General features: G+C 40.8%; 1 protein-coding gene and 1 long non-coding RNA gene across 11 annotated transcripts in view; one reads left to right on the top strand and one right to left on the bottom strand.

The window, feature by feature from the left end:
• The first annotated feature begins 13281 nt into the window (after positions 1-13281).
• LOC310660652 lies at positions 13282-18837 on the top strand. The gene is made up of 2 exons (XR_014503576.1): positions 13282-16193; positions 17330-18837. It is a non-coding gene; the product is annotated as an uncharacterized lncRNA (long non-coding RNA).
• UMAD1 (UBAP1-MVB12-associated (UMA) domain containing 1) overlaps positions 17921-27846 on the bottom strand; it is a 38665-nt gene continuing 28739 nt past the window's right edge. For 5 of the 10 annotated variants that reach the window (XR_014503546.1, XR_014503547.1, XR_014503548.1 and 2 more), the window contains exons 5-6: positions 19284-20377; positions 17921-18826 (exon numbers count right to left, since the gene is read on the bottom strand). Coding sequence is in view for 5 of the 10 variants with exons in the window: in XM_083405540.1 (XP_083261666.1) it covers positions 20132-20377 (246 nt within the window). In the remaining 5 variants the exon portion in view is untranslated. Of the gene's footprint in view, positions 20378-27846 lie in introns of all 10 variants that reach the window. The other 5 variants (XM_083405540.1, XM_083405538.1, XM_083405539.1 and 2 more) reach the window with 1 other exon arrangement.

The following is a 27846-nucleotide window of genomic DNA, read 5'->3' on the forward strand; positions in this document are numbered from 1 at the left end:
TATCATCTGTAAAAAAGAAAAGAAAAAAGGAATAAATACTTATTTTACAAAATTGTTGGAAGGCTGATGATTCCAAGGCATTTACTGCCCTTGAATTAGTGTTAAAACATTTTTTTGTTTTGTTTAAATAGGCTTTTAAAAACTTGACTTTACCAACTAGTCTTTATTGCTCTGCTTTTGATATTTTATTGCTGCTTAAAAAAAAAACACCTGTCTCTGCCTCCTGATCTGCCATTGTGCTTTGCATGCAGAACGTCCCAGTTTCAATCCCTAGCATTTTCAAGCAGGGCTAGAAGAGAACTCTGCCTGAAATGCTGGCGATCCACTGCCAGTCGTTCCTGAATACAATGGTCTCACTCATTTTAAGGCAGCTTCCTATGCTCCTATAGTTTTGTGATTTCTAGTTCTGTTTGCAGGGAGTTGCCAGGAACTTGTATGAGGAAAGCCAGTGTATCACTATTATGAATAAAATAAAATACAGTGGTACCTCGGGTTACATACGCTTCAGGTTACATACGCTTCAGGTTACAGACTCCACTAACCCAGAAATAGTGCTTCAGGTTAAGAACTTTGCTTCAGGATGAGAACAGAAATTGTGCTCCGGCGGTGTGGCAGCAGCAGGAGACCCCATTAGCTAAAGTGGTGCTTCAGGTTAAGAACAGTTTCAAGTTAAGAACAGACCTCCGGAACGAATTAAGTACTTAACCTGAGGTACCCCTGTAATTAAATAATAACTAGTGAAGACCCATGACACACTGCAGAAGGAACGGAAATAAGGCAGGAAGAGGAACCTAATAGCGAAAGAAAACAGACTAGCTGATGACACTGTTGTCCAAGGAGAAAGTCACTATGGGTACCAGCATGTATATGATGGGTCAATCAAGAGGTGCCTAACTAACACTATTAAGTAAGAATGATCCATGTTGCATCTTCATCTGTCAATAACATTTTGCAGGTAGTGATGGGGTCAGCTTCAGTATGTTAAAATTTGGATTTCAGTATGTGACACAGGCTGCAATCCTTACACAGGAGCAAACTCCATTGAACACAGCGGGGTGTAGCTCGAAGTAAACATGTATAGGATTGAGCTTTAACACTAGCTCCCCACTATCCCCATAAAACCCTCCACATAATGCTATGTAATATTTAATAAACTTAAATATTAGGAACACAGAATGCTCAGAATGGAACAGAAACATTCTGTCTGGCTTTGAAAATTCAGAAGTTGCCAAAGGTAAATCATAAGAGATCTGACAAAGGAAGCTGTGGTAGGACAAGGAATTTCCAAAATGAAAAACAAACAGACTGTCATTTTCTTTTATGCAAGGAAGGGAGACAGATTTGCAAAAATGACTGCATGCACCTTCCTAAGGGTGGGATTTTCTGCTTGTGAGAAGATCTGGATGTCAGCAGTAAGATTAATTATTTGGCTCTAACTGCAAATATGATTACTTATATCATAGAATCACAGCAGAACAAAGCTTTTCAACTTGCCCCATCTTTTAAAATGATGGTGGAGTGATTAGTCATTAGGAAATCTTCTGAGCTATATGAGCAGTGGCATGATGCTTACTTAAGTGTTCCCCAGCATTTGTGTGGGAGCTGATTAATATGGAGGCAGCTATCAAAAAGTTGTGGGTTGGGGCGTTCTTTCATCTTACTTATACGTATGTTTAGAGGAAGGCTAAAAGACAATTTCTTATAAGAATAAATGTGAGAGTTATTCCGGAGTTCAAAGCTTTTGCTGAAAGTATGCAAGTTTAATTCCGGTGAGATGCTCATCTTGACTTCAGCTGATGCATCAGCTCTCTATTTCCACCCTATTTATTGTGAGAAACAGAATGTCACTATGACAAACACCTATCAATAGAAATTTTACAGGAAAGCCATTAACATGTTACCCAGTTTGTTTGTTTATTCCTAGCCAGTTACTTTTTACAATACCTGCATTTTAATTTATCTCGTTTACGTTGCTATTAACAAGTCCTACAGCCATCCTGTGCATTTTCCACTTGTATATCCTATTAACAAACAAGGCAAGCTGCTCACATTGCTATATAGCAATCTAGCCATTTTGCTAATCTTTGCTAATAGCATGCAAAAGTGGAGAACATTGCACCCAACACCACTGGCATACAGCTTCTGGAGGCTAACTAAATAAAGTTAGCTATGTCTGCATCCCACATTTTTTCCCTCACAGACATTCCCTGAACGGTGGGAAAGCCTCTAACCCTTGGCTGAAGTACTCTTTAGAATAGACTTCATGGCCAGACTGTGATTCTCAGCATTTGATCAAGGCAATTACCTGATATGGCCAGTGATGTGTTTTGGAGGGTGTTTTGGGCGGCGCTCATCTCGCTTTACTGGCCAAGGGAGCCAGTGTACAGCTTCCAGGTCATGTGGCCGGCATGACTAAGCCACTTCTGGCAAACCAGAGCAGTGCACGGAAACACTGTTTACCTTCCTGCCGGAGCGGTACCTATTTATCTACTTGCACTTTGACGTGCTTTTGAACTACTAGGTTGGCAGGAGCTGGGACTGAGCAATGGCAGCTCACCCCGTCGCAGGGGTTCAAACTGCCGACCTTCCGATCGGCAAGCCCTAGACTCTGTGGTTTAGACCACAGCGTAACCCCCAAACCTTTTGCCTGTCTTATATCTCTTGCCAATTTATTTCATTGTATGATCCCAAGTTACTGGGAATTATATGGGGGACCTTCTATTGATCTCCACAACATGCTTAGTATTGTCACCCTCTATCACTTCTCCCCTTTGTCATACAAAAAGAAAACCACCCCTCCAAACATTCTAGAACCATTTCCCATGGTGATTTTGGCTTGACAATAGATCTATGCTGGTTTCCAAGACCTCCAGCAGATGAGGCTTATATCTCACTACCTCCCGTTTGGCTGAAAGTACCTGTCTCCATGAGAAACATTATAAGGCTGACCTTCTCCAGCCTATTTACATCATAAGAGGTTCTTTTGTTGCTAACCCCACGGATGTCAAGAGCGTCACTCTTGTGCATAACAGCTTCTGTTACTTGGTAACATTTCCAAATATCATAGGGGAGAGTCAAAATGACATAAGACTGAAATTCAACAGCATTTAAACAAACAAAAAAAGCTACATAAGGGAATTCAAAATACGGAACAGGCTGTTGTATTGCACTTGTCATCAAACCACCCACTTCCTTTTCATAACCACTCTACACACCTGTGCATATAGAAATAACTGTGAGAAAGGGCATCTTTCTTTTCTTCAGGCGTTGTTGCACTCAACATTTCATTTTATTTGTAAAAGCTGTGCAGAAAACAGGTTCTTGATTTCTTTTTTTTTTTTAAAGTGGCATGGGTATTGTACAAACATTCCCAGGAAGGAAGATGCTTATAATGTTCACATCATGGGGCTTTCAATGGCAGAAGCAACTGTGTGCATTTAATGCAGCAATTAGTAACTCACAAAGAAAATGAGAAAATAATATAATACAGTATACTCCTCTCGCAAACTGCTCTTCCACTTTTCTTTTCTGGAAAGATTACAAACTGAAACATGAATGGTTTTTTTTCACCCACTACTACCACCTTGCTCTACCGCGCCGTTTCACATACTTAATGGTGGCATTCGACTTCCAACAGCCCAAGCCAGCATAGCCACAGATCAGGGAGGAGGGGAGCTGTGGTTCAGTATAATTGGGAGAGCACCACATTGGCTACCCCTGCAACCACTGGCGGAGCTTCATGCGCCTGCGGGGGTGGGGCACCCAGCACGGGCGGGCAGCTGCGATGGCACCCTGGGGATCACGCTGCCGGGGGTGGGGCGCTCTCCCCGCACTCCTCTTCCTCCGCCAGTGCCTGTAACATGTTGCCACTCTCAGGCTCACAGTTATTTGCATTCCTGTGTACAGGAAGTACATGCAGATCTATTGACATGCAATTGCTGCAAAGTGACACAGTTATATATAATTGAAGCCACCTTGACTGATGTCTGCAAGTTCACACTTACTTGGAGTAAATAGGGTAGGAATCAGAAATACGATTCCTCCCTCTGTGTGTATAGTCAGAAAGCTTCACAACTTGTCCTAACAACCAGACTCTGCAGTCATGGTATACGATCCCCACCATGATTGCCATTATTGTTGTGAAGTTGGCAATAGAGACGCAGGGCTCATTGTCACAAGCTGAAACCGCACCCACCCGCCACTGAGTTGTGTTTGCATTTTCCTGTCTGCAGGCCTAGGGGAATGCAGGATATGTGGACATGCAAATTAAAATCACACTTAAGAGTGTTCTGACTATCACAGGGGACCCTGGGGAGACCTTGCCTCCCGTGTATGCATGTAAATAAACAGCCCAACTCTCAATAAAAGCTCAAACAGGATTCATCTGAATTACAAGGCTACTTGAACAGAAACGGCAAAAAAAAAATTTATTTATTTTTAGAGTAAAAGTACAAGCACTCAAGGAGTAAGTGAACTGTTTCAGGTTCCGTTTTTGGACTACTTCTGTTGCTCTAATCAAACAGAATTATATAAAGAGCCTAGTAGACTGCAAAGTTCCCGGGATACATCAGAGAGCCTCCTAAAATAGAACAGTACTAACAAGATTAGATTGCCACTTCTCAGTAGTATTTGCTCTTCTAGACCCAGGGGAAACGAATCAGTTGATCTTAACAAGTAGATTTGTCTATCTCTACATAAAATTAATATATGTCATCCCCTCAGAGTTTGCTTCACCTTCTCTAGAGCCCTCAAAGTGAGGCTCTTGCAGCTAAATTAGGTGAGGAACTATTAGAACTACACTGAGGAGACTTGTTCTGAGGTAGTGAACCAGGTTAAGGAATCTTGGCACTTCTTTCAACTGCATCCTTTGTAAGAAAAGGCATTATGGAATCTTCCTTCCAAATCACTTCCTCGTTGTGATCTCAGTTAATAGAGCCGTGTCACTTCTCTCATGAGCAACACACTGAAGCACATCAGTTCCTTGCAACATCATTTGGACTAAGGCCTAGTGTAATCGGAAATCAGAATTTAAAGAGTTTGATTGATTACATTACATGGATTAACACTACAATGGATTGGCAAATACATAAGGAATATTTAAAGGTGAATTTATATTGCCAACGTGAAATTTAGCTAATGGCTGTTAGCCACTGCCAAACCCATCTTCCTTGAATATGCTTAATTTAATAAATTTCTGCAGGCCAATGCACATAATTAACCTGCAACTGTTCTTTGAGCACCCTTTGTACAATCACACATGGATAGTACACATCTGCCAACTGGAGTTTTCAAGTTATGCATGTTTGCAAGTTCTTTATTGTCTATTTATAGATTTTAAAAATTGCAGTCACATTTTAATCGTACGTTCCCCACTATAATAAAGTGTCATTTGCTATTGAACAGTAGCTTATGTTAGAAGCATCTTCTTCAAGGAACTGAGGGGTTAAGACTGGTAAGGCAAAGGTAAAGGGACCCCTGGCCATTAGGTCCAGTCGTGGCCAACTCTGGGGTTGCGGCGCTCATCTCGCTTTATTGGCCAAGGGAGCCAGCGTACATCTTCCGGGTCATGTGGCCAGCATGACTAAGCCGCTTCTGGCGAACCAGAGCAGCGCACGGAAACGCCGTTTACCTTCCCGCCAAAGCAGTACCTATTTATCTACTTGCACTATGATGTGCTTTCGAACTGCTAGGTTGGCAGGAGCAGGGACCAAGCAACGGGAGCTCACCCCATCACGGGTATTCAAACCGCCAACCTTCTGATCGGCAAGTCCTAGGCTCTGTGGTTTAACCCACAGCGCCACCCGTGTCCCATTAAGACTGGTAGCCCTTCCCATTTTGTCAGTCCTAGAGACAACATGTTGCTCTCTAAGTGTTTGGGACTACAACTCCCATAAGCCCTAGGCAGCATGGCTAATAGTCAAGGATGGAGGAGTTGTAGCTCCCAACATCTGACGGACACCACAACGGCTATCCCTGTTCTAAGAAGAAATTTCTGGTTGCCCAAGCATAATAGTTCAGCTGCATAGAGTACATAAGGGGAACATATGCATCAGATGTGATCATAACAAGAGCTGTGCCAGAGGTCTATCTAATACAGTATTCAGTCTTCACAGTGGCAAACCAGATGCCTAATGAAAAAGGCCACAAGCAGGACATTGAGCAAACAGTACTCGTATCTCCAGGAACTGATGCACAGAAGCATACTATAATTCAGACATCATGATTTACAGCTGCTCCTAGTTGAATCCTCCATGAATTTGCCTTTTAAAACCATCCAAGTTGGCCATCACTACATCTTGTGGTAGCAGACTGAAGTTCAACTACGCAAAGTGTGAAGAAGTTCTTTTGTCTGCCCTGAAGTTTCCAATGCTCAGCTTCATTGGGTGACCCCAAGTTCTAATATTATGAGAAAAGAAGGAAAACTTACTTTCCTCCACAGTATGCATGATGTCATAGACTTCTATCATGTCGCTTCCCCTTTGCTTGCCTACAGTCCTTGGATGATTTCCATCTTTTGACCCTCTGCTTCTTGGATGTTCTTCCACACAAATCTTAAAATAATGGAAGAGCAGATGCAAGCCAATATTATGTCACGACACAGACGCGGAAAATTCGAACGCCCTTCTTTGAGGGCTACTTTGTAAAAACAGAACAAAACACCCTTAAATTTTAAAAATGCTTGATGGTAAAACGGGGCAATTACCTGATCCAGTTTGCAGTGATGCTTTATTTACATGATGTTCATTGGCCTTAGTCATGGTATTTAAAGAGCAGCAGACACTGGCCTTGAAATGAGTTATGTCTCTTGCTTGGAACAAGATCCTTGACCATTACATAAAACATCCTCCTTTTTTGATGCACTTCAATGAGCTCAGTGTTCTTTGTTGCAATAATGCATAATCAATACCGCCCACTTTAAAAGTCAGAAATACCAGAGAACGGCATTTAAAATAAATTATTTTTGACTGGAAATGTTAATTTAAATTCTTTAATCACGGGAAACAATTCTACACATGTAGAATTCATGGTCCTACAATGTAGAATCCTGCCATCCAGTCTTCTGAATCTAGTGCATCTTTTCTCTGGTGTTGAAACAATAATTAAGGTGGCTATTAAGCACTTTGAACAGGGATAGTGCTGTGGAACTGTAATTTAGGTTCCTAAAGTGTTTTTTAGAGATTTGAAATGAACGAACATTTGGATCCGGAAACTATAATTGCTGCACCTATGATTTATATTAAAAAGGGGGTAGGATACCGTTTTTCAGCTGTATGGCCACATTGCATTGTGGGCAAAACTCTGGGAGCTGCAAGCCAGTGGTGGGTGGGGATTTATAAAGAAGATTCCACCTAAACATTTGGAAGAACTTCCTGACAGTAAGAGCCGTTCGACAGTGGAATTTGCTGCCAAGGAGTGTGGTGGAGTCTCCTTCTTAGGAGGTCTTTAAGCAGAGGCTTGACAACCATATGTCAGGCGTGCTCTGATGGTGTTTCCTGCTTGGCAAGGGGTTGGACTCGATGGCCCTTGTGGTCTCTTCCAACTCTATGATTCTATGATATGCAAAATAGTGGGTGGGCCCAGAAGCAAAACTAGGCGGAGCAACGGATGTGACTCTTATCTGTGCGCAGTAGGCTACATTCCAGCCATGCAAAGGACAATGGTATCTAGCTACCCACAACTCCATCCTCCTTTAGGGCAGGCAGTAAGTGCTATTTCAGTTCAAGGACACATAACAGCTAGGAAAATCACTCAAGGTGGATGGATGCATTAGCTGGCACACTAAAGCCTAGAAGGTTCTAAAGTTCTATTTCCTTTTATAGTATTTCTCTCCCTCAAACACTTCATTTTGCCTTTACAGTTTGGAATTAGGCATTAACTAGGTACAATAAAATAGATTACCTACTGACTTAACCACATGAGGCAATTTACACATTCCTTTAAATCAGATGTCAGAAAACTCTCTGCAGAGGGCAGGAACCTAAGCTCTGGTCCACCTGACGCAGAACAAGCGAGAACAGACACACTTTCATTAACAAAGGTGTGACACACTTAAAATTGCTGTACAAATAGCTCTTGTGGTATCCAGGCAGCAGAGGACAAAGGAAAACGCAGAAACAGTTTGATCTGCCTATGAAACTCACATACGTCTGCAGTTTTAGACCAGGACTGGGGCTCGAATTCACTGGGTGGCCTTAAGCAAGTCTACCTAGGTAACGAAAAATAAAAAATAAATGGGGAATGGGAAGGGAATCAAGTATGGCTCTCTGAAGATCATGGAGAAAGGGGTAAGGTAAAAATGCTATACATTTGTGGTTCTCAAATTTGTCTTTTTTGTGGATCATTTGAACATTGCTTGGGGGTGGGACCATTTGATGGACCACTCAAACTTCTTTTTTTAAAAAAAAAATCTATAGCAACTAATTCAAAATTTTAATAACCTTAGCACATCCACTGCACGAGAAAGCAAATGCTGATTTGGGGAGCCAAATTCTGCAAAACTGATCATTCTTGCCAGGATAAATAAATAAATAAATCAGAGGGCCAAGTACAGATATGTTTAACTATTCCGCACCCTTTCCGTGGATAACAGTTCAAGAACCTCTGTTGTAAATCAAAGTTCAGAAGGAGCACAGCGCTGTGACGAGCAAAAAGATCTCTCCCTTGGCCTTGACAACCTTAGGATTTATAAAGTGCATTTCAAGTGTTCACAGAATTTCATGTACCTCGTTCTATTATCATTACAACAACCATGTGAGGTGGGCCAGTATTATAATCCCAGGAAAGATACTGCAGGTCAGAAGCTGAGACTGAAAAATAGAGCCTGGAGGTCATAATATTTCTCTCAAAATACTGTCCAAAGTTCTTTGCATCCTACCTGTAGGTTTTGTATTGTAAGAAATGACTCTCTTCCAAAGCCTGCCAGAATAAACCTTGCAAGCCAAGGCAGATCCACACCATATATTTAAAGTACACCCAAGAAACATTTCAAAAGAATGAATTCTGCAATTTCCCCCTCACAGTGGTACAATTTCCAACACCTTTAACAAACCACAGTTCCTGGGATTCTTTGGGGGAAGTTATGCGCTTTAATTGTGCGCCAGATGAGCTGTAAATATATAGTGTGGATCTGTCCAGAGTGTGGTGTGGTTGTGACCTGCTAGACTAGTACCAGAGAAACCCAGAATCAAATTTTGCCACAAAGCTTCAATCAGACCCTGTCACTTAGCCTTTGGAGTGGGAAGTTGGTTCACTCCAGGGACTACAATTCCCACCTTTTCTGACCACTGGCCATGGTAGCTGGGGCTGATGGGAGTTGGAGTCCAACGTCTCAGGAAGAACAGAGATTTCCCATCCTTGATTTAGACTTCTCTCACAGGGTAGTAATAATGATAAGATACCCCCCTGTAAAAAAATGTGATAATAATCAAAGACAGTTCCACCACTCAACAATGTTTCAAGTTGGGCTGTTAACCATTAATTCATCTATCTTGGGCTGAATAAAACCCTCTCTGTTCTTTAGCAACCATTTAAATATACCAAAAAGCCCGCAGGGCATTCTACACCTAAAATACTCCCATTCTTTTATGATGTCTTTGAATGCCGGACACAAGCGTTTTACTGAACCGCAGAGAACACACATTCCCAAGGGCATTGTGAGAGCACTCACCTGTTTGAATGGCGCCTTTCTCGTTGCTGCTGGAGATCTGGGCAGGGCAGGCAAGCCTGTTCCATCAGTGAAAGCCCAAGGGAACAGATCCCACACAACATTCCATCCCCTGGTTTCATACCTTGCCATTTTACTGGCAAGTTTGGTCCAGCAGGAATAATTACCGGGTTAAAAGGCACCATAATGAAACCCAGCCGAACAACCTGCTTTAGATCAGTAGTCTTGGAAGTAGACTTTGGGTTGGTCCAATCCTCCATCTCTTATCTTTCTTCTGTTCCCACCCCCTCCGTTCCCCACTTTCCTGTTTCCCATCTTTTTTTCTCCTTGCCTTTGAAAACAAACCAAGAGATAACTCAGAAATTATGTCACAGCACAGCACCTCATCTCAGTTTCTTGACCAAGATACAGTAAGGATCTTGACCTTGCTTGGAAAATAAACAACTAAAACATTGTAAAGGATCTGAGTGAATTTAATGAATGAGAATGGGTTCAATCCTAACCATACCTACTAGAGAGTAAGTCCCATTGTACTGCATGATGTGTAAGGACATAAGCTGCAAATCACAAATAGATGCCCCTTACATGTGAAATGCAAGTAAAAATAATGTGGAATCAAAAGGTGTTCTGTAGGAACACATATTTAATCAAAGGAAAATAGTGAGATGGAATATCCAAGGAAATAAAAAAAAGCAAAAACACCTCCTGCTATTCCATTAACTGACTGCTTTTGCTCAGTTAATGGAATATTTTAATCAAATATGTGAAGGTAGAAAAAGATTTAAAATTCAGCCTCATCTTAATTTTGTAGAGTTTTTTATGGAAAAATCTCAGCTCTAATAACTTTGTATTGATTGTGCTGTATAAAACATATTCAGCATCTGTACTTAAAATGGAAAAACAGGATTTCAAGAGAACAATATATTCATCTCACATTAAAATATAGATGATTGCAAGATTTTTAAATATTCCCCTTTTAACCTCTGAGCAAGACTGTTGTTCTGCTTGCTTCATTTTCCTTTCAATCTTCTGGTGTTCGGGAGAATATTTTCTAATATCATTGTTGCAAAGCTTGTAATCATATGCATAAAAGCAAAGTCAGGCACTTCCCAGTTAAATATTATAATACTAAATTAACTTGGTGAGCAGCAGGACAGTCTTAACTTTCAGGAGGTTTAAATACAGTTGTCAAGATTTTAGGCCTAATTATATGGCTGTATCTGACATCAGGTTTTGGCAAAAGATACACAAATTCTTCTGCAAATTCATGGTGCATTAAAAATCCAGCATTTTTCTTCTGATGGCATATTTTATATCTGCAATACAGCTCTGTTGGAAAGTACCAAGCTCCACAATTTAATCAAGATTAAAAACCAACAACAAAAAAGAGCTTAATATCTTCTAAAAATGACTAAGGAGATAAAATAAAATAAGGTAACCAAACAAAGAACTGGAGCAGAGTTTAACAAAAGGCTTCCATACGAAGTTTTAGAAACAGACTATCAGTAACAAGTAGTATGATGGATGGAAGGAATGAACTGATAATGTCAAATCCATCTCACAGATCTTTGAGAAAGAGGAATTAACGTTGCTGCACCAGAGTATCATTAGAATAAACAACTTCCTGTATTAACCAGGTGGCCAAATTGCTATGATTTGGTGTGGGGCAATTGTAAGGGGGGAAACCCTGTCTTCTTTGAGCTGCACACTTCTTAAAAGTGGAATTCCCTCACACTCTTGCTCATCCTACTTTTAACTTCTCCGTCCTTCAGTTTATTTACCGTATTTTTCGCTCTATAACACGCACCAGACCATAAGACGCACCTAGTTTTTGGAGGAGGAAAACAAGAAAAAAAATATTCTGAATCTCAGAAGCCAGAACAGCAAGAGGGGTCGCTGCACAGTGAAAGCAGCAATCCCTCTTGCTATTCTGGCTTCTGGGATAGCTGCGCAGCCTGCATTCGCTCCATAAGACGCACACGCATTTCCCCTTACTTTTTAGGAGGGAAAAAGTGAGTCTTATAGAGCAAAAAATACAGTATTTCTTGAATCTGGGGGACAACTAGGCAGGAAAGGAGGGGGACACATAGCTTTCAGCAAAGACAGATTTGATGTTACACCATTCAGGCATCTTTTTAAAGTTCAATTTTGGCTTATGTATACAATCAAATACATGGAATAATTTACAGGAAAACTATTATGAAAGAAATCCACAAATGTTCTCTGGTGAGATTTTTTCCACATGTTTTTGCTGTTTGCATGTAAATAGCTTTTTAATGTCCTGTGAGTTGTGTGTATGTGGTGAGTGACTTAGGAAGACAGGCTTCTAAATGGGATCTTTGATCTCAAGCATTTATTTTATCTCTGTAACAAATAAAACTAAACGGAGTTGGTGGCTGAACCAAGTTCTCTTTTTCATCTGTACTGCAGCTGCTGCCTACATCTAGGATATCTGAGCCTCTCTCTCTTAGCTACCGCCCACATCTCCAGATGCTCTAATAAGCTGTGAATACCAGGCCTTTTAGCTCTTCTTGAAATTAAATCTTCACATGACGGAAACCTTCACAGCCATTTTCTTTTGTGCTATGCGTAATCTTTCTTTTCTGTAAAACTAAGCCCACCATGTAAGTGGCCATCATAAATACTGGGAATAGAAAACCTAGCCGTCCATCTGCTTCAGTATATTATTTAGAAGGGCAAACAGTATCTTACTATGAGAGAATTCCCTAAATTAACAGTGCAAATATGGATTACACTATAGGACGCTTCATTATGTTCAGAAGTAATAGGAGACATTGAAACTGGATGGGAAACTGTGGTTTCCTGCTACATGAGCAAGCTGCAAGGAGCCTCAGATTCTCTCTCTCTCTACTCCTCTTTTGTGTTCAAGAGATTGGAGACAACCATATTTCATTATTATATTACATTTCTAATCCATCACTCCTCCTCCGTGTTGTATCCTCATGCTGGGTAGTGATGGGCCCAAGTGAGCTTCATGGATGAGTGGGGATTTGAACCCTAGTCTCTGAGGTCCTGGTCCAACACCCTACACCCTATTGACAACACCATGCCCTCCCGTTTTGGGATTCCCTATCAAGCCCCGGACATTGGTCAAGAATTATGGGAGTTGTAGTCCAACAACTGGAGGGTCACAATCCCAATTTTTGGTTTAAACAAACCACAGTTATTTGCACATTACAGGGAGCTAAGGCTTCTTTGAAGTGGCAGTGCTTAATCTTCTCTGAGGCACAAAAGAGAAGGAAGCACAGAATCCCAAGGCTTGTTCTCAGAATGGGAACTAGTTTCTTGTTTTGGCTGAACCATCCCAATAAGTCACAGCATTCATTTGCTAGATACATCTACAACAAAGTGTTATGGAATTTTATTTGTTTTTAGTAATAACGAGAAAGTTAACTTGTAGGGGGAATGTTGCAGCCCGAGGCTGCACATCTAAGCATAAATACTTGGAAGTGAGTTACAACTGAAATCTATTGTTCTTAATTCATTCAAGTCATAATAAGCCTGGAATGCAGGGCTGTCAAATACTGTTTTATCTCTAGAGCAGGGAAGCCGGAAAGTCTCCAAATCTACCCAAGGAGATGACCCAACGGCTTGGTCGAAAAGCCTGCAATATGTTTTGAACAGCTTGCTTTCTTGGCTTTCAGAGAATCATTAATTATTTCTTTAGTTTTATGGAACAGCAGCACAATCCTATGAGCAGTATTGTTGGCAAATAAGCAGCTAAAACGGGTGGCACAACTCCTGGCCCAGCAGCACGAAGTGAGTTGTCACCGTATGACTTTGACAGTTTGGTGGCCAGGGCCTTTTTAGTACCAAATGGACATGGCAAGACCACTAGAAGTAGTTTTAAATCCAAACGACCTCACCCCATAGGCTCACCAAGTTTCAAAGGCATGAGCAGCCAGAAAACAAACCAAGCTTTGGAGAAACAAGCCATGGTGTGTATTTTTGTGGGGACAACTTCTGATTCACTCATGGTTTGCTATGTAGGAAGTGGTCAGAAACTAGAATTTTCCCATTCTTCTGGGAGTTTCCTGTAGTCATCTGGAAACATATAACAGCTTTCTTACAAGTCTGCTTCCAGACACTTCAGTCAGTACTGGCTCAACACAGAAATTGCTCTTATTCTCCTGGGCACCTTCAAGTGGTTTCCATTACAATTCCAAGATACCCAGTTAACACTGTTTACAGAATGGAGACGAAGCACTGCAGCACTTATTCAAACACAATTCTGTTGCTATATACTCTATCATGCTAACCTAGGACAGCGTATCTGCATCGGAATGTGTCTTGGCATGGCTCAATTACAGTTGTGGGTAATAATCGCCACCACCATAGCAGCCACATTTGCACTCAACTGCTCTAGAATGCAAAACTGAGTGGAATTAAAGAGCGTTAAGGGTGGAACCTAGAGAGGCCAACTCACTCAAGTAACACTCTGTGACAGGGATGGGAAACCCTTTTCAGCCAGAGGGCTGCATTTCCTCAAGGACAACCTTCCATAGGCCAGTAGTGGCGAATAGTGGCTGTGACCACAAGCAAAAGGAGGTGTAGCCAGGGCCAGGTACAGCAACAGACATGAGATACATTTTAGCTGTGCAAAGACCAGAGGTTTCTACGCACCCATAGCTCTCAGTCTAGGTAAGAAAGAGGTATTCTCACGGTTCAGGTGCCAGGCAACAGCACTCAAGGAAGACACAGAGCAAGGCCAAAGAGGGCGTGGCTTGGAGAGAGTACCATGGACCAGACAGAGAAGTCTGGAAGTCTGGATTTGGCTTCCAGGCTTGAGGTTCCCCACCCTTGTTCTATGACATTAGGCCATCAGAGCGGCAGTGACATTGGTATAACTAATCTTTTATGCCTGTGCGTGTTTATGCATGTTGCCAAACCAATTTTACTCTCAGGGCAGCCAGTTTGTTTACTGCCATAGCTATAGGCTCCGTTGCTGTAGGATGAAGTGTAATTCCACCCAGCCTCACTGGTAACAAGAGCTGGGTATTGGGTTACAACCGTATTGCGTTGGAAACAAACAATAACAGAGGTGAGATAATCCAAAAGATCCCCCTCCACAAAAGAAAAGGTTATTATGTCATCACATACACTTTAAAAAAAACTTTTTATAGACTTTACTTTTATAGAATGTTTTAGATTTAAACAGAAAATGGGTCAAAACAACTGCATGCATATAAAATCATTCCAGAGAACAAACGATGGCTCTGCTTTGCACATGACCTTGGGGAGAGCCATAGTTCAGTGGAAGTTTAGTGCCAGAAGCTCCCAGTTCCCAGAATCTCTTGATCCAGGATCTCAGGAAGTTGGGCTTCCAAGCCCTTGGAATACATGACCTTGCTACAATCTGTATTGTGTCTACCCACTTCTGAAGTTTAGTGATTATTTTGAAAAGTTCCACCCTGAACCGAAAAGTCAGATACACTTGATGAAAGAGTTGAACCATCTTTCAATTCACAATAAAAGCACAAAGAATTTGAACACCCATGTGTTTTACACAGGAATTTTCAGATCTCAGGTGAAACGAAACTCTCTCCAACTGTGTCAAGATCATGATATATTCTCCACCTTGAGTATTGGGTCCTAAGAACAAAGACGTGTTGAGCATCCCCATAATTTTTAATCAAGTGCAGGCCTGTCAAGGAGTTTACCAGCTCTTCCAAGACGTAGAGTCTTTTGAAGACTCATTTATAGCCTGGCGAATATAATTATTTTCATTTTTGCCAACTTGTGATTGAACATTTCTCTCCCTTGCCATCCCAAACTTCCTCCCCCAAACCCTTCTACTCACAGTGTCAGATCCCTAGGGACAAATCTAGTTTTAGCCCTCAGATGCAAGCAGATAGAGAAACACATAAAAGAATGATCAGCCATGAGATATTGCCAAAGAATGTTTTTTGAGATACACATTTTACCTTCATGGATGTTTCCTGCTCTTTATTATGGTTCTTTAAAGCTTTCTTAGATGCTTTCTTTGCAGTTATTCATAGAGTATATCTGAATTATATGGTCCCTTTACCTTTGCTGTAGTCACTAATTTACAAAAGGTGACAGGCAGACCACATAAACACACAATACACTAAGAAAGCTCAACTGAAATCAGTAGAAGCCACACAAGAGAATGATGTAGCTTGAAACTGCATGCTCCATGTTCCATTTCTCATGTAAACATTCAGACTGATTTCCATCTCCTTCACTTATAAGGTTCCATTGGCTTCTGTGTTGCCAACAGACTGGCCATCAAACACTCTGTAGTCTATCAAATAGATATATCCTTATTTGCACATCAAGGTAAACCATAGTTAATATGCCTATCATGCCTGCTTTGTTCCTCTCTGTTAACATGCAGAAAACGCAAACTGAGATCCTTGGTTTAGCGCTGTGCCCAAATCAGGCACAATGGTTTGTTTTGGTGAAACAAACCATTATCACTAAGCTATGAACAATCCTTTCTGCAGATTGTGGTTTGTCTGGAAAATCATAATTGACCATTTCATAGGTTTATCTTTTTTTTAAAAAAAAATATTTTTTTATTAACCGACCAATCACATCAAATCAAACCAAATTACATAAATTCCAAATTACAAAGCCAAATTTTAAATTTTTGTTGGGGGTACCCATATTTCAAGTTCCGAAGGGGATCCAATCATCTTCTTGCTGCTGCTTTAATGTCCACAAATCTATCCATATGATGTTCACAATACTGTCCAGTCCTTTCTTATTGTTTTCCACATCTCCTCCTGTTATTCTCATATATTTTTTCTTTCTCTTTGTGACCTCTGATGCTCTCCAAAGCGGGTTAAAACAAGTTGTAATCCTGTGTGGATATTTTTTTTCATCCAAGAACCATATTCAGATGGTTTCCGTATATCATCACTTCCATAAATAAAAACAGTCTTACCGTCGTTAATCTTCACAAGTCTGCCGCCTTTCTCCAACCTCTGAGGAGGTTCGCCAGGAATGCAGTCCGAAAACAAATCCATTCCTCCTCCCGGTTGTAAATCCTTCGACAAAGCCTGGCAAGATGGTGGCTGTTTTTACTGCTGCGTCACTCGATCTCCATAAAACATACTTTTGGTTAAAGTTCATTTCCACACAGCCCTTAAACATCCTGTTTGGGTCAGTTAGCCGACGGATCCAGTATAGGGAGGGGTTCTTGGTTAATCACATAGAAGAAAAGAAAAAAAAAGTCCCCCCCATCCAGTCCCACTACCGACATACCCAGCCTTTAATGTGTCTTCTCCATGAAATATTCCTGTTGCTCCGACCCGTCGTTCTTCTTTCACAGAGGTCCCTTCAGTTAGCAGTCTTCACTCCCCTTCTTCACTTGAAATATATGCATTTGCTTCTTCCAAATTAATTATTACAAACTGCTGCAGCTAGAGGTGCGATCAGGGACAGTGTCGAGGAGAGCCGGAGTCCACATAAGGGCATTCTGCCTAGTGCCCTCACCCCCTTCTTTCGAATCTGGGGGTGATTTATGGGCACAGGAGGCAAGGGCAGTGTTCCCCATATCCTTGGGGCAACAAGGGAGGCTGCATACTCCCATAACAGCCTCTTAATTACCTCGTGTGGGCCGGAGAGATGTTATTGTCAGCCATCTTCCAATGCGCCCCTAGTGGCCCCCCTTCATAGGTTTATCTTGAGCTATAAATAGCTTATTTCTTGTGTTAAGATTCTGTTTTAAAATGCTTTCCAAAAATCTATAAGAAGATTCTTTTTCAAGGGAAATAAAGGGATTTGTAATGTTTATGTCAGAGCAAGGGTATCACCTTTTGCCAAAATAAAATAAGAGATAGCCGTACCTTGGTTTTCAAACAGAATACGTTCCAGAAGTCTGTTCGACTTCCTAAATGTGAAACAATAGCGGAAGCCACATCAAACACTCGGCTTCCAAAAAAACGTTCAAAAACCAGAACACTCACTTTCGGGTTTTGATCGTTTGGGAGCCGAAACGTACGAGTACCAAGGCGTTTGACAACCAAGGTATGACTGTACTCACCAAACTGTCATTTAGCTGAGATATACCAATCTCACCGGCTCCTCTAAACAAATGTAAATGTAGAAATAATTTACATTGCAGAGGAATTGTCAGTTGCAGAATAACTGCCCCAAAGCCCCTCCCACTTGTCACTCTGCTACAGAACACCTCCAATATGTCACAACACTCCAGTACCCAATTATTAATAATTGGGACTCATTAGCTCAATAAAGATCTGCTGCAGGGACAGTTTAATAGTATAGATTTATTTCATTTTATTAACACCTGCCCCAACAAAGCAATACACTCCAGTGTAGCTCACAACAATCAACACAATAAAAAAGACAATCAAAATATTAACACAAATACCTTCATTGTAACACTTTTGTGTGTTTTATTGGAGCCCCAATAAAAATATATACTGTGAAACTTACTTCGATGTAAATTATTACAGGAATCATAAAATAATCATACAATAAAAAAGAAATGCCAAATATAAAAGTATGTCCTGCTGCCTGCCTGTTATTTAATGCAAAGCATTTTGAAATATTAGCTTATGTTTTGTACTGTACGTTACATCTAATTTTAAGTATATTTTAGATTATACTGCAAAGTGGTTTTTAACAGAGTAAAACGGGACAACAGTAGTGGCAATATTGCTTTTGGACTAGTCAAAATATAATGGCTAATGTCAAATAAAGAAAAAAAACAAACGGTACAACATACAACCTAGATGATCAGGATTGAGACCCCCTTGCCATCAAATTTGCAAGAGACATAAATTCTAACAGCCTCATTTAAACTGTTTATTCCTTCCTCTAGAAATAATTATTCATATCCTAGAATATGATCACAATCTAGTTCTTCTGCTGATATGCATGCAACATCATACAGAATTTAGTGCAAATTAGATTTTCTAAGCTATCACTCAAGTTAATTAATAGAAAGTCATCTCTCATTTACCATTAAATAAATCTCTAATTCATTAAAAACAATGTCTGGTCCCTTCTGTGACATCTGATTAAACACGGCTACAGAAGTGAACATGCAAGGACACTATTTTCCAGTTTCAAAAGGAATATCACATTTAATTAGCTTTTATTGCACACATACAAATATACAGCACACCTAGATCTGTCAAACATAGTTTTCTCAAGAAAAACACACATAGACATTAAGGAAACATTTAACATTTGTTAGTGTAATACAAAAGCAAAGCAGTGGATCCAGAATAAGTTCCCCTAACATCAATGGAACCTAAGGCATGACTAGCATCCCAGTGATTTTGATGGGAGTTAAGTGTATCTAATGTAATCTAGAAGATTCATCCCACAGAGGAATTTCCCCCAGCCTGATAACCTCCAGACAGCATGGCTGAAAGTCAGGGCTGATAGGAATCGTAGTCAAAACCACCTGGGTGGTACTAGGTTGGGGAAGGCAGTCACAGAATATTAATTTTAAAAATGTGTATCACGTTTTTAAATAACCATGTTGCACATTCCTTTTGAAATACTTGCTTTTGGCACAGAACAAATGTATCCTCTTCCACTCAATCCCTGGTAAAAAGAAAATAAATGAACCTTGCACACAATAATTATTCATATACACTACAATAGTGAGCACAGGGAAGTTCAGCTAAACTTTAGTAGGAATAAGACCTGTGAATTGAATATGTGGGTCAGAGGATACCTCATATAGTTAAACATGTAACTATTTGATCTTTTCCAATACTGCAACCCATCAATTTTACATTTGACCCGTATAAATTATAGGATCAGTGGTAAACTTTTGTGTGTGTGCGCGCGCATAAACACATACCCAGATTTCACTCTCTAGTGGGTACAGAGGTTTGCAATGGAAAAGCTGATCAAGATATAAACCAGAAACATATGTGCTGATGAAAACAAACAGCAAATGAAAAACTGCTGAGTCCCAAGGAAATATAGTATGAAAACCCCAAAAACTACACCAGCAGCCCATTCTGAGCTGTGGATGCAGACAATTCTGTATTTCATAAAAGGGGTAAAATAGAATCTGGAACTGTTCAACGTTTCTACAAAGCTGTGCCTAATGTTAGAGAACTTAAAGGCTGTTCTCCCAAAATGAGCCAGTTTATTCACTATCATGTACTTCTTACCCGTTTGTTAAATCAAAGTGCTCTTGTAATATGTAATGTCTCCCTTTGAAAAGGAAAGCCCTGAACTAATGTCAACACCTGGATAGCTTATCTGGAATTAAAAGGAACTCTGCTCGAGGAGTTCAAGCTGTAGATTATAACGGAATTGCCAGGTTTGGCACAGGTACTTTCAAACTCTGTAAGGGACATCACAGTGGATGGAAAATGTCAATGCTTAACCAGACAATGACTCAGATTGTGTCACAAAGTAGTTGAGCTACGTAGAACACAACGCCTCGGTATTTTACATCAAGTGATGAAGGTACATTTGATTCAACAACTACGATTCGCACAGCACAGAATTTTCAAGCGTAAAATCGTACCAAAACCTTGTTAGGTTGTCATTGACATCATAGGAGAGCAACGGTCTGGGGAAGTCATTGCATGCGTCTTGCGCTGCCAGGACATGTGGTGCAAGAGTGAAAGGTACATCACTGAGAAGTTCCAACATAGAAGATTGGCTTTCCATGTTCTGATTTTTCTCTGTCCCCACCTCAGGCAACTTTGGTTGATTTTCTGAATTTGTCTAAGGAAACGGAAGAGAGAAAAAGAGAGAAAATGGGTATTATGAACGCTGCACTTGTTCACAGGGGCCTTCTTGCGCGCCGTCGTTGTGAACTGGCTTGAATAAAATTGAAACAGTCAACTCATGCCATGATGTGGCCCCAAGCAAAGCCGAAGCAGTAATCGCAGGTGACAAACGAACTGCCTCCTGTGAATTTTGTGCTCTGGGAAGACAGGGAACATTTGTGTGCGAGGATGGTAACACAGTGTCTACTTCGGCACTGCTGTTAAATGAGCATCTCTCTTTAAAAACGCAGCTGCACAAAGCCATTACTTTAACCAGATAGTGATCTAAAGAGACAAGCGTTATTCTAGAGGTTCCAGTATTCATTTACATGACTCAATCCTGTATCAGCAACTCTTAAATCAGATTACAGGGGCCTTTCCACACAAGCAGCTTACTAGACTATAAATGTGTGTGTTTGTTTCTCTTTGGTGTACGTTGCCTACACGCAAGATTGTCCTCCGGTCACATGGAAGACTGCGTTTTTCAAGAGCAAAAAACAATAACATTTTGCAGCTGGATAATCTGATGCTTTCCCCAGACAGTGCATTTATTGCTATTGTGATTAATAAGCAGGGGGAAAGTGGCCTGAAGGAGGAAAGGTCACAAGGCCTCTGTTGTTAGTAGTTTTCCCTGAACAATAAGAGCAACTGTGCATGTTGGATCGGAGCACCGGTCTACTTTCCCCTGTAAGAGAAAACATGCTGTCAGGCATGATGTCCTTGTTTAACGGCATAAAAGAGAATTAAAATCCCTAGAGTCTTGTTTTGTTTGCTAAAACTACACCCCAGGGAACACCTGCTTGCAGCTTAATTGTTGCACAAATGTAGGACTTCAAATAATGACCCATATTAATATAGCATGTGAGGGAAAATATGTTTAAAGTTAACTGCACTCATTTGAAAAAAAAAGCTGGAGAAAGGAAGGTAACTTCATATGTTGTCCTGTCCCATTCGTTCCTCTTCCTTACAAGTGGAATGAAATGGATTTGGAAGAAATGGCATGCTGAAAACAATAGAAGTTATTCTTTTATACAGCAGCACTGCAAGCAGTAATGAATGATTTACAAAAATGCTGTTCTGAATCTTTAGCAGACAAAAGAGAGGTTAAGCTCTTGTTTTCAAATGGCTAAACACCCTAATTATGACAATTTGCAATGTATTGTTTCATTCCATCTCGCTTTTACAGGCACCCTGCTTCTCCTCTTCTGGTGTTGGGTTCCACACCCAGTTCATTTGGCTAAACAAGGATTAACATTTCAGTCTTGTGAGCCATGTATGCAAGAACTACAGCTAATATCTCTGAAAGCCATGGTGTTTGAGAAACACAACACTTTTATAAAAGCAGGAAATGAACTTACCAGAAAATTCTATCGTTACCAAGTTAAGGCTCTGTGCTCCTACATCTCAAAAAGAAGAAAATGCAAGCTAAACTTAAGTAGGGGAAAACATCTGCTTCTATGTGCATCTTCTCAATCCATTAGGTTTTCTGGGGGGCCTTGTTTGGTAGACCACCACTATCAGAAGCAAGGCTGGCCATGTCTGTGAAAAGGGACGCCTTGGTAGCAGGACCATATCTTTCCCCCTTAAACAGTAAGTAGCATCATGAAGGCAGCAAAGACTGTGTTTCATAATGCTTATGGAGCAGCATTTAAATGTATTAATGTGCTGGGTTTTATGAATTTATAACCATTTTAATGTCATTTTACTGTGCTTAGTTGTATTTTGTAGTGAATGAGGCCCATTCTAGGACCATCCACTATGGAGAAACATAAAGAAACACTCTCGCCTACACATATGCAATCTAGCCTGAATATGATGTAAAATGCATTAACTATAAGATTCAGAAGCCTGAAATTGCCATGACCTAGAATTGTATATACACCTCCACTACCAATTCTGCATTGTAAGGCACTCATTTTTTCCGTATCTCAATTTCCTTCTGTTTTGCTTTCGAATTTGGTCCTTTTCTGACATCTTTTTAAATCATCCTATTAAAGGAAAAGTGCTTCTCCTTTTTAGTAACAAATCCCTCTTCATTCTCTCAACTGCATTGCTGCAATACGAGGAAATGGTAAGGCAACAGCAACAACCCAGTTGCGTGAACTTCTTTTCCTCCTTGCAAGAGTTTGCTTTATAAAACCATCAAGAAGCAAAGCTCATTGGAAAGTAGGAGAGGGGGGAGGGTCTCAAAACCCACTGACTTGCTTCCTTGGTTTTCAAACATCAGATGGCTCTAATTAACTGTTTCCGCTTCAGTCTGTGCAAACCTTGCACATTCTAGGAAGAAGCATATTGCTTTTCCCCATCTCTTAATAAGAACATGAGCTGTCATGTGCAATCAAAGTACATCGCCAGATTTATATTTTTCCCATATTATGCTATGTTTTCCCTATGAGAGTAACCTGCAGAAACCATGCCATGAAATAAAACCATAAAGCAGAAAATGGCTCTTAAGAGATGGGCAATAAAAATTTCAGAAGGAGTTCTGTAGTTGAAAATTTAACAGCTTCAAATGATAAATAAACAACAAACAAACAAACAAACAATAAAAGAGATATGGAGACTTTGTGAAGTTAATGCTACTTCTATTTGGTCCTTTAGTTTATCTCTCTTCAGATTACATTATTCTATTTAAATTTGAACAGTTATGAATGCTCAATCAAATATATTCTAAAAGAAATATTGTGTAGGAAGTTCCATGTAAATAAAGGATTTTAGGTATACAATTCCATTAAAAAAATATTTTTAATGCATATTGCATGGTAAACATGTGTGGATTCTTAAGTAGGGCAAAGAAGCTGTGTTAACTGCCCCAACTAGATTTAAAACCATGGGTTGTATCCAATCACGCTCCTCCAAAGATAGAAGGCTCTTTGAACTAGCAGATTTTTCTGTGAATAGAAAGGGGGGTGATTTCCACAAGTTCTCCTTCTTTCCTGAAGCCCACACCACCCCAGCTGTCAGGAGCAGACTGTGGGGTGGTGGAAGCAAGAGGGGACTACAGAAGGAAGAGGGGAACAAGCAAAAATCATTTCCCCTCTTTCCCCTCAGGGAAGTCTCTGCCAGATCAGGGAGCCTTCTGTGAATAAAGGGACACAACTGGATGCATGTATCATTTAGAGACTACTACCTAGCACACTGTTTCATGTATTTAACTCTCAAAGAAGTTAACAAGTCTGAAAAAGTTGTGTGGATAACCTTAGGGGACTTCATGCTGGCATTGGGATGGGCCAAAGGCAAAAATGAGTGGAGCAATTAATGTCATTACACACACACACCTCCCTCTGCTATCCAGGTAAGCAAAAAGCATTACAACAGCTCAAGCACACATGCCAGCCAGGCAAAACCATTCAAAGAGGGTTGCCGAGCAGGAAAAGTTTGGGAGTGGCCTAAGAAAAGTCCCAAGGGCCTGATATGAGTGTTCTGGAAGCCACATTTTGCTCCCAGCCTGAGGTTCCCCATCCCCATCCTAGAGATATCCAGGAAGCTTGGACCTTTCTGGAGAGTTCTGCACCCATTGCAGCTGTCTGAAAGCCACTGCTATCTTTCTAGAAAAAGAGGTTCCAGAACTCACCATGGACGCCTCCCTTGTTCTCTTATAATGGCAATGGCGCCCACCTGGGAGGTGCTGGAACTCAGTTCCGGTGAGTTCCAGTTGAAAAAAGAAGCCCTGATGCAAACCCTACTCCTCCAAATACGTCACAAAGATCCAGGTAAACTGCAATCTACAATGAACTCTACCAATGTTTAAAGAAGAAACAAGAACAACAAAGCACTTAAGCAGGCTTCCAAATCCTGGCCAATTAAGTTTGCCACGGGGGTACTGAATTACACACATTAAAAAAAACAAAGGACAAAATGTGTTATAACTGGATAGTTTAAAACCAGATTTCTTTTTAAACAAAGTGTGGCACCTACACATCAGTACTAGGCTGACTAAAAAGGTATTGTTTTGTATATAAGATCTTATCAAGTTAGGTTAACCTTTACTTCTCAACCATAGCAATTAACTAAGCTTTTCCATGCCTAGCTTCGGACAAACAACATTGGTGACAAGAGCAAGGGCGGTATCTGTCAATCCCAAGATGTTATGCCAACTCTAACAGTTCTAAGTATGGAAGCATGGGACAGCACCTTATCAATCCTGTTAACTTGCCAAGCTGGTTTCAACACGCATATCACAACAAAACAGTGCTGCGCAAAGTGAAGGTTATAAAAATGGCTTAAGCTTCCATGCTTGTCTCTTTCCAGCACATACAGTAATTTACAGCAGTGTGTTTGGAGGATTTGTTATTCTACCTTAGACATGCTGATTCTGCATAACATTCACCTTTACCGAGCTTGTCCCATTGCGAAGTGTGGGGCATTCAAAACATATTCTTCAGCAGTTGGCTACACAAAATGCTGTCAGGTATACCATCATCACAATTTCCAAGTAAAGTGGACTGTCAATTCAAATAATTTTGAAGAGCGTCTTTAACATTTTACATTAGAAATTCAGGGACCATAGATAGGCTGCAATGACAGCTGACGGTAAACATTTATTTACAAAAATAGGCACTTTTCTTGTTCAGCAATGTTCTCTCAGCACCCATTATCTAAATGCTGTATGTTCACAATTCAAAGAGATGAGTAATAGTACAATATCCTACAATGGAAAGCTTGAGCTTGCAGACAGAACTTCAGTGGCAAATGTTAATAATGCAGGACACATCAGCCGAAATTCCATTATTTCTGAGTTTTAACAAATTATATTTGGGGAGGGCAGTCAGCAGAACAAAGCAGCTACAGCAGAGGGTTTAGATCATGGGTAGGCAAACTAAGGCCCAGGGGCCGGATCCAGCCCAATCGCCTTCTAAATCCGGCCCACAGACGGTCCGGGAATCAGTGTGTTTTTACATGAGGAGAATGTGTGCTTTTATTTAAAATGCATCTCTGGGTTATTTGTGGGGCATAGGAATTCATTCATTTCCCCCCAAAAATATAGTCCAGCCCCCCACAAGGTCTGAGGAACAGTGGACCAGCCCCCTGCTGAAAAAGTTTGCTGGCCCCTGGTTTAGATGGAAAACCCAGGTTCAAATCCTTTCCAGTCAACGAAGCCCACTGGATCTGGGCTGGTGCGGGGGGTGACTGTACTCTGAACTAGACTGCCGTGAATGTTCCCCAAACTCATGATTCCTGCAATCAGTTTCAAGAGCTGAAGGCAGACCTTGATCAGCAGCTAGGAAATATAACTTTGCTGACAAAGCCAGGGCAGAAGGAGTATCCCTCCCTAGCCAATCAGGAAGTCTCATAATGTCAACCAATGATGGGGGGGAAATAATGCATTGTGGCATAACACGCACAATCCTGGCCCTAGCCTCAATTGTCCTTAGTACAAATCTCTGTTCATCTAACATCCCCTGGTCTGGTTCACACGTCACAATAAGCTGCATGATGGCTTACAATGAGCAAGCATGTTGGTACCTCCCTTGTTTCCTGAGAGTAAATGAACCAGAGCACTGATTTAGTATCACATGCAAACCAATGCTTATGGTTTCTTTCTATCCAAGCAAACCAGAAGAGGAAGCCAAATCAGCACGCTCTGGCACGCTTGCTCAATCATGGTAAGCCATAGTTCAGCTGACCATTATGCACAATCCTAGTCACACACATGTCTTCAGCTGAAATCACAGAGAGATTTCAGAGCTTGCTAGAATGACCTTGCTCCCCACCCCCCCACACATCCAGTGAATGTATGAGGTTAATGTGAACAAGGTTATCAGCATGCATGGATCTACTTGGGTTAAGTACAGCATCTTGTTTCCACGGCAGCGAACCAGATTGTCCTTGGAAGCCTACAATAGCCTCATCCTATTGTCAAACCCAGAGGTAGCCACTGACAGCCTGAACCACTTGCAGTCATTGATAGACTTGTCCTACTTCTGGGTGGTTAAAGATGACTACTTTACCATATTTCTACCACACACCTGCACCTTACTGACTGACTAACAAGGAGGAGCAATTTTTATAGCTGTTCCTTTTTGAAAGAAGAGACGGAACAGTTAAAAATAAAATGTGGATGTCCTTGAGAAGATTTAATTTGAATTGAGATGAATCATGAGAATGGCTGTTCTTTTGGGAATTATGAAGTACAGTCAGCATCCTGTGGGGATGTACAAGGTGTTCCTACAGAGTATAGAGGGACATCAATGCCAGGCTAAGGGAGAAATTCTGCATTGGTCTATAGTAGTTTTCCTTTGTTTTCTCAAATCAGACACAAAGGCTGCAAATACTAAATTGCCTGAGAAATTTGGGGCTAAATGCATGAGTATTCTTCAGAACAACTCATTAAACAGCTGAGGTGAGAAGCCACTACTATGAAAAGGTACTGGTTTTTGGCTGTTCCTCATTTTCAAATTTTGCACAAATGTCTTAACAGGGTTTACAAAATGAAGCTTATAGGAACGTGACGCTAAACAACAACGACATACTTGGGGGGGACATGAAACCTCTCTCAAAGTTATCTCAAGACAAAAGCATATTTAAGAACTCATCTACATCTATTGTACAACTCTGAATTGCCCTTCTAATCTCTTTTAAAGAGTTCAGGTAGAGACTTCCTGCATTTTTATATAACCAGGATCCTCTTCAGTAGCAATTTCTCTGAATTGTAGCAAAGAACAGCTCATTCAGCTTTGGCATGACTTCTGCTCCCAAACTATCACTGCTCAGTTCTATTTAGGAACTGGAAAAATCAAACTGAAGCTGAAGCTATCATCCTGTTACCAAATATTTGCAAGGTGTGTTGCAAAAATGGAAAGACATTGTGATGATAGAAATACAAAGTGCTGGAGGAAGAGTGCATGCTCAATAATTCCTTTGCATCAGCTTAATTATTACGAGAAAGGGCAAAAGAGCAAGCATCAGGGATTGATTATAAATGATAGCAACTTTTTCTGCACTCTCTGGATCTTTTAACATTGCTGTACTACAGCTGTTGCCAAGATTCCTTTCAGCTCTGCTCGACCTCATGAGCCAATCATCCAGTTCAAAGATGCAGAAGGCTTTCCATTCTCCTCTGTCTGCCTTGACCAGCCGGAAGTGCATCTTTCTGAAGAGCTTAGTATGCAGGACATATACATGTGTGTATGCAATTCTTCTGTGCTGTGCCACAACACAGACACACCAAAGTCTGGTACTGATCACAGAATCCAACATCTTGAGAATCTCAGCTTTCAATATTTTAAAAGCAAATTTGCAGGACTTACAACTGTGAAGTTAGCCTTCAAAGCGCATGGGCAATTGTTGAAACCCCAGAGGGAGTTCAGCAGGATTTCTAACGGTCTGAGCTCTTTCTACAAGTAGAAGATAATGCAAAATTTGCACACAGGCAAATTTGCTAAAGTTGCATGATTTTTTTCTGCTTTAGCACACATTTTGTTG

Source organism: Podarcis tiliguerta, assembly GCF_965153285.1.
Source record: "Podarcis tiliguerta genome assembly, chromosome: 12".
Lineage (NCBI taxonomy): Eukaryota > Metazoa > Chordata > Lepidosauria > Squamata > Lacertidae > Podarcis > Podarcis tiliguerta.